The sequence below is a fragment of the Anolis carolinensis genome, chromosome 2 (genome assembly GCF_035594765.1).
Source record: "Anolis carolinensis isolate JA03-04 chromosome 2, rAnoCar3.1.pri, whole genome shotgun sequence".
In the NCBI taxonomy this organism is placed as follows: domain Eukaryota; kingdom Metazoa; phylum Chordata; class Lepidosauria; order Squamata; family Dactyloidae; genus Anolis; species Anolis carolinensis.
In genome coordinates, this window is record NC_085842.1 from 189,181,183 (window position 1) to 189,192,592 (window position 11,410).

Consider the following 11,410-nt stretch of genomic DNA (forward strand, 5'->3'; position numbering starts at 1 on the left):
AATTGGGGAGGGGTGGGGGACAAGACAAATAAAGATAACAATAGCAGCTTTTCTGCTTATTACTTTGAAAACTTTTTTTTGTTTTACTGTTTATATTATAAATTGTTATGGGCAGTGTGTTTTACATAAAGAGTAGTGAAAGACAAAAATTGATATTGCTATATAAAGACATAATAGAATGTTAAATTGATTCCAAGCAAGATCTGAATATGCATGTTTTTGTTCAGGAAAACGAATTGGAGAGAAACACTGACAACAACATAGGTAAAGGTTTTCTTCTGACATTAAGTCTAGTCATGTCTGACTCTGGGGGTTGGTGCTCATCTCCATTTCTAAGCCGAAGAGCTGGCATTGTCTGTAAACACCTCCAAAGTCATGTGGCTGGCATGACTGCATGGAGAGCCGTTACCTTACCTATTGATCTACTCACATTTGCATGTTTTCGAACTGCTAAGTTGGCAGAAGCTGGGGCTAACAGCGGGAACTCACCCTGTTCCCGGATTTGAACCACCAACCTTTCGGTCAACAAGTTCAGCAGCTCAGCAGTTTAACCTGCTGTGCCACTTAGACCATTTATTTAGTGATCATAACTCCTCCTAGTCTTACGATAAAATTACAAGAAATGTAAATGTATTAGCCACATAGCCATGTGCTAGACATTTTTAAAAATCTCTATATTCTGGCAAATTATTTGCCATTCTCTTCCATTCTTGCAAAGGTTTTTGATCTAAAATGTTGACCTGGCAAATTCAGAACTATTTTTGAAATTTTTCTCAGACTTAGAAGCATGGCATTTCCATTTCTAGATGTTGGAGCATTAACTCCAACTACCCAACTTCAGGGGGACAGAGCATGCCAATCTCTATAAGAACATGTCCATATCTATAGAGATGCTTAGTTGAATCTAAAAGTATGCAGAAAAAGAAAAAAAAAACTCAACCTAGATGACAGATTTTTGGAATAAGTCCTCCTCTCCATGTGTACAGTGCATATTTGACTCATCCGGGTATCTTGCCACAAATATCTAATGACAACAGAAGTCAGACTTCTGAAAGCAATTATGTTGGATCCTGGTTTGGAGAAGGCTGAATGGGTGGTAGGAAAAGGAAGATGAACCAGAAGGGGGTGGGATCAGAAACTGAAATGAGAGGGAATTTGAAGAGGGAGCAAATGACCAAATTAATACAGATAGAACAGGAGCAGAAGCAGGGAAGTAGCAGGAAATCAAGCAAAGAAAAAGAAAGAGGTGCAAAGACACAACAGTAAGAGGAGATTCAGGTGTGGAAGTGAGACAGAAGTGTGTGACTGCTGGACAACAAAAACGGGTAAATCAATGCAGCATTTTGTTGGAGATTGCCCTCTTACATTGCACAATAACAGAAATTGGTAGGCTCAATGATTTATTGTAGTTTAAACCAGACTTCTGCCGACCTAAAACCTTTGAGCGGGATGAGAACTGCTGGCATTCTAAGTCAGGAAGTCCATGTTGCGTATGGGTAATGTCCCAACACATCTAGAAGGCACCAAGTTGGCTGTTTTAAGTATTCTGGGATAGATCACAAAGCAACAGTCACGTTTTAAGGTTTTAAAGGGCTTAAATATAGTTCTTACATTTAATATTTTTGCAAGGGAAAGGATATCTTTCCTACTCTCATTAGAGGATTTCTAGGGAAAGTGGTCCCACTCATTTAATTTCTTAGTGAACTAACTGGAGCCCAAATGGCAAAGGGAATCTGCTTCCTCCCAGTAAATATCAAGTTAGCTAATTAGTACTGTTGTTAACTTAACAGACATTTTAAGTCACCTTTTTTTGGGAAAAGTATTAATAAAATTACAACGTCTATTCCATATGAATTTTGCTTGGCATCAGGAGACAGAGGCCAAAACCAGTGGTGATCGTTTTTAATATATAAAAACTGAAGAGCTCAGCTGCTAACATGTGAATCTGCAGAGCTTCATTACTATGTATATAAAGAATTTTAAAAACCCACAACTACTTTATACATTATGTGGTATGTGGTATATCACATATATCATGTACTTTGCAAGCCCATATTTTTGACCCTGTGTAAAAATTGTGGGAAGTCTGGATTCATTAGAACACCTTACAACAGTGTTTCTCAGACTGTGCTACTCCAGGTGTTTTGTACTTTAACTTCCAGAAATCCTAGCCAGCTTACCAGCTGTTATGAATTGTGGGAACAGAAGTCCAAAACATCTGGAGAAGCACAGTTTGAGTAACTCTGCTTTACAATATATATAGTGTCCCAGAGCTGGAAGAGACCAAAAGAAGCATTCAGATCAACACAATTCTACCATGCAGGAGCACACAAACCAAGCACTCCTGACAGATGGCCACCCCAGTTTCTGTTTAAAATTCTCCAGAGAAGGAGACTCCACCACACGCCCGAACAGCATCACATTCTACCAACGAACATCTCTCGCTGTCAAGAAATTGAGGTGAAATCCTTTTCTTAATCTGTGTCTTGGTTTCTGGAGCAGCATAAAACAAGCTATTTCCATCTTCAATATGACATTCTTTCAAGTATTTAAACATGACTATCGTGTCCCCTTAACCTTTTCTCTCGTGTATAGGCATAGAAAAATGTCCTGCACCTGACATACTGTATACCATGGACTAGTGGTTCCCAGTTTCAACTCCCACAATTCCTAACAGCTGGAAAGTTGGCTGGGATTCCTGGGAGTTGAAGTCAAAAACAACTGGAGAATCAAAGGTTGGAAACCATTGTCATAGACCATGGATGTACATAAATGCACTTACTGATTTCATAACAATATGAAAAAGCCCTCAAGCATATAATGAATCCAAATGAATGACAAACAGACATAAGGTAATCAAAATCTATACCTGCCAATGCCCAGTAAGCAGTACCCACACATTCATTCAGCAGGACAAAAGCCACCAGGGACATCCCACCATTCATTACTCCCACTAAGAAGCGTGATACTGCAAAAAACTCATAGGAGGGAGAGAACCCATTAGCAACAGCAAAGATGATGTCAAGGCCAAAACCTGGAAAGCAAAGAAAAAGTTTTCAATTAGAAGTATTCCCAAGAGCTGAGCATGTTTCCAAAGTTAGCCTAATGCTGATACCATGAAACCCTTTAATGGCCCTGAAATCTCTTCCTCAAATAAGCATATATACAAGTCTAATGAAAATATAGTTAACTTGTATGGAAGTTGACAATTCTACAGAATTCCTTGTGTGATTCACTTTGTGGGAAAGGGGGGAAAATACCAGTCTTGTCAAATTGCTAAACAATGCCCACTTTTGAAGCTGGTGACTCCAAATCAAGTTCTATCTCTTTACTTAGCTTTTAGCTGACGAATGGATAGTGAACACCATCAGCCTTAAATAGAGGTAATTTAGTAAGATTGGTGGTTTTAACATTTTAATGCTTTTATTCGAGCAAGGGAAACTATTTTTGATGTTGATGTTATGTATTATTCTTATATGTTTTCAGTAGTTGCAATTGTTCTATTTTAAGGTATGTTAATTTGACCTATGTACTATTGTTTTAACTGTTACTTGCTGTAAGCTGCCCTGAGGCCCTTCTGGGAGAGGGGGCGAGATAATAAAACCTATTATTATTGACACAACGACATAGTCTGACACAGCAAACAAGATAGATATGCTGGATTTCCTATTATTATTTGATTTTAATGTATCTGATGGCAATTTCCAGCAGGGTTGTCTTGCTTTAAGAATGACCAGCAATTGCCAACAACAAAAACAAATAAATAATGAGTCAGGCTGTAGATTGCTGCCATGTTATCCCTACAGGGTTTTCTGGGAAAAGATATACGCCAGAAGCCTTTAGCTCAAAGGAGATCTTTAGCCCAAAGGAGTTATCTCTCCTGTATCTGCAAGTATCTCTTACTGTTTTTTTTTTTTTGGGGGGGGGGGGTATTTTTATTTCTTTGTTATGCTGCCTAGTGCTTACCTACAAGATAGACTTTCTTCCGTCCAAAACGATCTGAGAGTTGACCAAAAGTTATTACTCCAACAAATACACCGCTGAAGAAAAATGAACTGGCAGCACTGATCTTGTATGATGTATTGCCAATTAAAAACCACTAGGGGGAGAAAAAAAATCAGAAGGCAGAGGAATAGGAGCTTTCTCTTAAAGCAAAATATTCATTTTAACAAGACAAAAATTAACTCTTAATCAGAAGCAACCTCTTTCAGTACCCTCTAGTTAACAAACGATATTGAGAACCCCAAAAATAATACTAGACAAATGGTTAGATACTCCAAATATAATATAAAGTCTCACCTTTGTTAAAACATTCTGGCACATTTTCTGTCCTTGCACCACATATAAGTCACTAAAACAGGAATCTGACAGATTTTATTCTACATATCCATCGTTACAGAATTATGAAAAGTTACACAGAATTATATCAATGCTATTTGAAGTGATCAAACAAATTATCATATATTTATCTCTTACAGTATCAAAAATGCCAATCAGTTATGTTTCAGGCAGTGGGAAAAGGCAATAGGAACTGATTCTGGTAGCCAAAAAGTTGGGAAAGGAACACCTCAGGAAGCACAAATTAAAGGCTGGCTGGTACACATGATATCAAATACTGAGTTTTACATGGGTGCAAAGAAAGGCACAAATGGCACAAACACAATTTTATTTGAATGTCTAATTTTGCTTAACCTGCAGCATTAGTAGAAATTTGGGAGATCTTTACAGTGCTTGCTATTTCATATTATTTTAACGGGGTTACTGTACTGTGGGTGGTGGGCTGTCTTTGTATGTGTATATGTTTGTAATGTATATTGTAGGTGTATTACAATTATAAAATTATTAAAAATATTATTTTGGTCAACATAATAAAGGCATTCTAGCTGATCTTCTACACTGCAGGTTTATTCACAGATTTGGTTTAAATGCTCTTTCTAGGTCCTCCAGCACAACTCTGTGGTCAACTTCCACTGGGAGTTGATCACAGTGTCATACAGGGGGACCTAGATATTCCTAGAAAGGTGCTCTTGGGTTTAAAAGTGATTTTTTAAATTTATGATTTTCCCACTTTTAGGGGGGAAGGGGGCTTACCCTCCTAATTCTAGCAAATGTGGATGGCTGATTGTAACTTTGTAAATTTTGTAATGTTTACTGTCCCAAATTCCAGCTACCTATAGGATAAACACAATAATTACTCCCAAATAAAGTACGCCCAATAAATCAATGCGATCTAACATTTAGCAATTTGTGGGTCGCTGTGAGTTTTCCGGGCTGTATAGGGATACAGCCCGGAAAACTCACATCAACTTAGTGATTCTGGTCATAAAAGCCTTCGACAACACATTTAGCAAATTATTCAATGTGTTTTACTCTATTTGTAAGTAAGAACTGATTTAGGCCTATAAGCTTTGTAACTTTAAGGAGGCTAAGTATAACCATGCACAAAATCATTTCGTGAACTTACCTCAGAAGCTATTGATGTAAAATTGCTGCTAAAATGTATGTGTTTTTGAACTTCACTTCCATTGGCTGTCAGAAGCCACTTTCCAAAAGCTCTTTCTCCGTTAATTGACTCATTATTATGACTTTGATTAGCTGACATCCCTTCGAGATCCCAGTTATAAGGCGGGGTTGCTCCCACTACTGCAATGAGGATTGCTTCACTGGCTACAAAGAGCTGAAACAATAAGAAATAGAATCAGTATCAATACCAGAAGCAAGTATTATCTTCAGTCACTCGGGGAACCAATTTCCTTGATCCTATCTTCTCAACAGCACAAGATTCCATTTCCTTGCAACATCTCGGAACCAGCAGGAGTTCAGCAGGAAGAACTGCCCACAGAACAGGTTCCCCTTTGCACTCTTCCACAATCCTGGGCTTGTTTCTTTCCAGTTACAACACATAAGTACAATTCTTTCATATAGTCGAACAGTGATAATAATAATAATAATAATAATAAAACTTTATTTATACCCCGCCACCATCTCCCCAACGGGGACTCGGGGCGGCTTACATGGGGCCATGCCCAGGACAATACAATATAACCATATCATAATACAATTAAATAATACAATAAATAAAATAAACAGTACAACATAAGATCAAAACAGCAGTATAACAAGGGCAGGCCGCATGAACACGAAATTAAAACTCTGGGTGAGAAAGGGATTAGAATAAAAACCTCGGGGGACAGGGACATCAGATAGGGACGTCAGAACAGTCTAGAGGATAAATGTTGGGGGGAGTAGTAAAGGAACATTTACTCTCCGAAAGCACACCGGAAGAGCCATGTTTTTAAATCTTTCCTGAAGGCTAAAAGGGTGGGGGCTTGCCTGATTTCAATGGGCAGTGAGTTCCATAAGCGGGGGGCCACAGCAGAAAAGGCCCTCTCCCTTGTTCCCACAAGGCGGGCCTGAGATATAGGCAGTGGCGACAGGAGGGCCTCCCCTGATGATCGGAGAGATCGGGCAGGTTTATGGTAGGAGATACAGTCACGAAGGTAGGCGGGTCCCAAACCGTTTAGGGCTTTATAAATGATGGTCTGCACCTTGAATTGGGACCGGAAGATGAACGGCAGCCAGTGGAGCTCCTTGAACAAGGGAGTAGATCTCTTCCTGTAACTCGCCCCCGTTATTAATCTGGCAGCCGAGCGTTGGACCAATTGTAACTTCCGGGCCGTCTTCAAGGGAAGCCCCACGTAGAGCGCATTCCAGCAGTCCAGTCTAGAGGTAACTAAGGCATGGACTACCGTGGTCAAGTCAGACTTCACGAGGTATGGTCGCAGTTGGCGCACAAGTTTGAGTAGTGCGAAAGCCCTCCCGGCCACCGCCGACACCTGTGCCTCAAGCGTCAGCGCTGAATCCAGGAGGACCCCCAAACTGCGGACCTGTGATTTCAGGGGGAGTGCAACCCCGTCCAGCACAGGTTGCCACCCAATACCCCGATCCGATGAGCGACTGACCAGGAGGGCCTCTGTCTTGTCAGGATTGATCCTCAGCTTGTTCCTCCTCATCCAGTCCGCCACAGCGGCCAGGCACTGGTTCAGGTTTCCTTGGAGTTAGATGGAAACGAGTAGTGGATTTGTGTGTCATCTGCGTAGAGATGGCAACACCCTCCAAAACTCCGGATGACCTCTCCCAGCGGTTTCATGTAGATGTTGAAAAGCATGGGGGATAAAATAGACCCTTGCGGGACCCCACAGGTCAAAGGCCAGGGGTCCGAGCAGGTGTCCCCCAGCTTCACCATCTGGGAACGGCCCTCCAGGAAGGACCGGAGCCACTGCAGAACCGTGCCACCGAGCCCCATCCCAGAGAGCCTCCCCAGAAGGATACCATGGTCGATGGTATCGAAAGCCGCTGAAATGTCCAGGAGAACAGTAAATTTTGGGGGGGGGGGTGTGTGTGCAGGAATGAAGTACAGGCAATCCCTGAGTTACAAATATCTGACTTACAAACAACTCATAGTTAAGAATGGGGGTGAGACTTACAAACAAATCCAACTCAAGAACAAACCTACAGACCCTATTTTGTTTGTAACTTGGCCTGTATAGCATTAATTGATAGTTGTGGGGAGAACACTTTGGTAGAGAAAACACAGCATTACAGGGGACCAACTTGTTTTCTGTCAGTTTTAAATCACCCAGATACAATCTTGTTCAAAACTTCTACCACATACAACTAAACTCTAGGAAGAGCCATCCATGTGTTTCCTAGCAGGTCATAGAAATGACATTCAGAATGTTGGACCGAAAAGAACACAGAGGACCTCAAATGTAACCCTGCCATTAGAGAACATCACATTCACAATTAACATATTGTACAACAAACATCCTTTTTGCATGTAACTCGAAATGCTATTTAGGTCTGGATTGTACACCACATTCTTCTCTCACTGCCAAATTTAAAGCAAATCACATGACTACAGAGGACCTGTGGTTTGTTCAAACAAGCCAGGGACAAATCATGGCTGACTTGGAAAACAAGGTGAAATCAAATTAGTTGTAAAAGTGAACCAAATGGTTATATAAATGTGAAGAGCATGCAATCCTGAAGTTCACCAGAATTTGTAACATTAAATTCTACTATATCAAACTTCACTAGTTCCACTGTAATGTATTTTAAAATGTGCTCTCTTTCTACCATGAGTTCCCTCAGATTGCCAAGGATACTTCCACAAGACATTTTGGCACTGAATTTGAATATTTACAGCTTCCCCACCAATATGAAATGTATTTATTTATTTATTTATCACATTTGTAGCCCGCCTTTCTCAGTCCCGAAAGGGACTCAAGAAGGCTTACACAGGCACTTGTCCTGTACATATAAGATACATATCCAACATATTAAAATTTTTACAAAATTAAACAATAACATTAAAACCTAACAGTCAATTAAAATCACGCCATCTGAGAGAGCCATAGTCTAAGCCATTCCATGATCGTTGCACAAATATACATGTATTATTGCACTATGCTCTTAACCAAAGGCTTGATCCCAGAGCCAGGACTTCACTTTTCTTCCTGAAGGCTAGGAGGGAGGGGGCCCGATCTGATATGGCTAGGGAGGGAGTTCCACAGCCAAAGGGCCACCACCGAGAAGGCCCTGTCTCTCTGTTTGGTACTTGCGAAGCAAGTGGGACAGAGAGCAGGGTCTTCCCAGATGATCTTAATCTTCGAGGTGAAATAGACCTATCCGTTTTACTTCTACTCAGTCAACCGAAAATGGGACTGGCGGGATTGTCAGAATATTTGACAAGTAATTGCATATTTCAATAGTGTGTCAGAATGCCATTATACCTCAAATACAGTATTTCTTCCACTGTAAGATGCCTTGACTGCAAGACACATCCTAATTTCAGTATCACCACCAACAACAAAAATTCTAAGATGCACTCTAATTTTAGACATGCTTATATAAGTGTGAACTGAAGAAATAAAGTAACGGACTGGCATTTGGGATCATTCATTTCAGTAATTTTTCTTTCTAATCTTCCTTTGCAATTTCCTTGTTCAAGGACAACTTGTAAATCCTTTCCAAAGTGTGTGTCATGACACGTTACTTTGTCATCTACAGTGGTAGGCATGTTGTATGTACCTCATCCATTTCCTTGGCCCTATCTTACGTTGTTTTGCACTATCCCATGTCCGACCCTTTTATAGGCTGGTCACATCCATTTTATAAGTATGGTCACTGGTTTTTGTTGAACATGGTCTGATGGAGCCTTGTTCAACAAACTGTTTTTTTTCTCTTTATTTTAATTGTAGTTTTATGAATTGTTGTATTTCACAATGTTCTTATTTTAATTTAGTTGTGGTTTTGTTTTAATGGATTGTTTGCTTTTATGTTTGTTGGATTTTCTGTCCTATATGTAAGCTGCTCGAGTCCCTTCGGGGAGATGGTGGTGGGGTATAAAAACAAAGTTATTATTATTATCATCACCATCATCATCATCGAATCTATGTGAAGTCAGCAAGAAAACATACAAGCAATCCCTGAGTTACAAGCATTCCACTTACAAATGACTCATAGTTAAGCATGGGGTGGGGGTGAGACAACAGGAAGTAAGAGAAATCTACCCCTTGGAACTGAAATCCACTCCTGAAAGAGTTATTATCATGGGGGAAAGGGGTCTTCACTGAAGCTTTATCACCAATCCTTGTTTCCACAACAAGTTAAAATTTCCAAAATCCAATTAGCACAGGGACAGAAAGTGAGGTAAACTAATCTGTGAACAGGGGCACAGACAGCAAAGGAAACACCACAGGATGTTAACCCTTCCCTATGCTATCCAAAGCTAGAGAGAGAGAGAGAGAGCGAGCGAGCAAGCAGTGGTTCCCAATCTGTGGTCTGTGGCCCACCAGTGGTCCCCAAGAACTAAAATATGGTCCTCACCGTTACTACACCGTTGCAATGAGAGCAACTGGTCTTGTGAAACCCTCTCATAGTGCCAAGTCTAGGGGATGTCAGGAGGGGAGAAGCTGACTACCCATGAAAACAGATGACGACTACCGGGTGACATATGTTCTGTTTCAGAAACTAGAGCTGATGTGGTCTATCAAATGAAATTTTCTGAATCAGCACCCCAAATAACCAAACCGAATCTAAAGTTGACCAAAAACTGATTAATGACCCTTTTGGTACTAATGCTGGAGAGTGGCCCCTGGTCAAAGTGGTCACTGGTCAAAAAAAAAAGGTTGGGAATCACTGATATATAGGGTGGGCTTACACTTTTAAAATGTACCTGTTCTGGCTTACATACAAATTCAACTTAGGTTCTGCAAGTTTGTTCTTGTTGATAAGATATAGGTAAAAGTAAAGGTTTGCCCTGACGCTGAGCCTAGTCGTGTCTGACTCTGGGGGTTAGTGCTCATCTTCATTTCTAAGCCGAATTGCTGGTGTTGTCCGTAGCCACCTCCAAGGTCATGTGGCCAGCATGACTGCATGGAGCGCCGTTACCTTCCCACAGGAGCCGTACCTATTAATCTACTCACATTTGAATGTTTTCAAACTTCTAGGTTGGCAGAAGCTGGAACTAATAGTGGCAGCTCATTCTGCCTTCTGGATTCGAACCACTGACATTTCGGTCAGCACATTAAGCAGCCCAGCGGTTTAACTCGCTGTGTGCCACTGGGGGGGGGGGGGGACTCCTAACTTGGGGATTTATATGTGAATGAAAGGGTTTCATGAAATATGTTGTGTTCCCATAGATTAAGTTATTACAATTTGCGTAGGTGTCTTACAAGGGGTTGGCTTAATCTCCGGCTTGCTTATAGAACCAAATTACTGTGTCACGAAATGATACATGTCTAAACTGTGTGTCACCAACACACTACTGTACACCTCAGAAGGCTCAAACGTCCTTCAACCGGTTTTGAGATACTGCCATTTGCACGTCAGGCTTGAATCCATTCATGCTGTTTTGTGTGGAGGGGCATTGCTGGTATAAGACCTACATCACACTGGAGGAAGAGCAAATAAAAGAGCTTCTAGGGATGAGGCTGATGTTATCCACCATTATAGACTTCTTCCTCTCCCCCCCCCCCCCCGCACACACACACACACTTTCCCCCCTTCCTCCCGCTCTCACCTGGAGCAGCGCCGCCAGTAGGACGCACAACCAGACCTGGAAGGGCCCTATCTGGCCCACCTGGAGGAACGCCTCTTCCACATCCATGGCAACGGCGGTGGCAGGAAAGGCAGGCGCGGCGGCGGCCCTTCCTCGGCTCCTCTTCTTCTTCTTCTTTTTCTTCCTCTTCCTCCTCCTCCCTGCCCCGCGAAGCGCATCCCAGCCTCGCCTGCCCTTCACTAACCCGCGCGGAGTTCGGTCCCGGCTGCGTGGCCTGAGGGAAGGAAAACCAGCAGCAGCAGCGCGCGCGCTCGAAAGGGAACGCGCATGCGTAACAGCCAGGAG

General features: G+C 41.6%; 1 protein-coding gene across 2 annotated transcripts in view; it reads right to left on the reverse strand.

Moving 5' to 3' along the window:
• Positions 1–11,358, reverse strand: part of slc22a15 (solute carrier family 22 member 15) — a 33,875-nt gene extending 22,517 nt beyond the window's left edge. The window contains exons 1-4 of one of the 2 annotated variants that reach the window (XM_062971354.1): positions 11,087–11,355; positions 5,465–5,677; positions 3,967–4,099; positions 2,870–3,034 (exon numbers count right to left, since the gene is read on the reverse strand). In XM_062971354.1, the coding sequence (XP_062827424.1) occupies positions 2,870–3,034; positions 3,967–4,099; positions 5,465–5,677; positions 11,087–11,173 (598 nt within the window). In that variant the 5' untranslated portion in view covers positions 11,174–11,355. Of the gene's footprint in view, positions 1–2,869; positions 3,035–3,966; positions 4,100–5,464; positions 5,678–11,086 lie in introns of both variants that reach the window. The other variant, XM_062971355.1, reaches the window with a different exon arrangement.
• Positions 11,359–11,410: the final 52 nt, after the last annotated feature.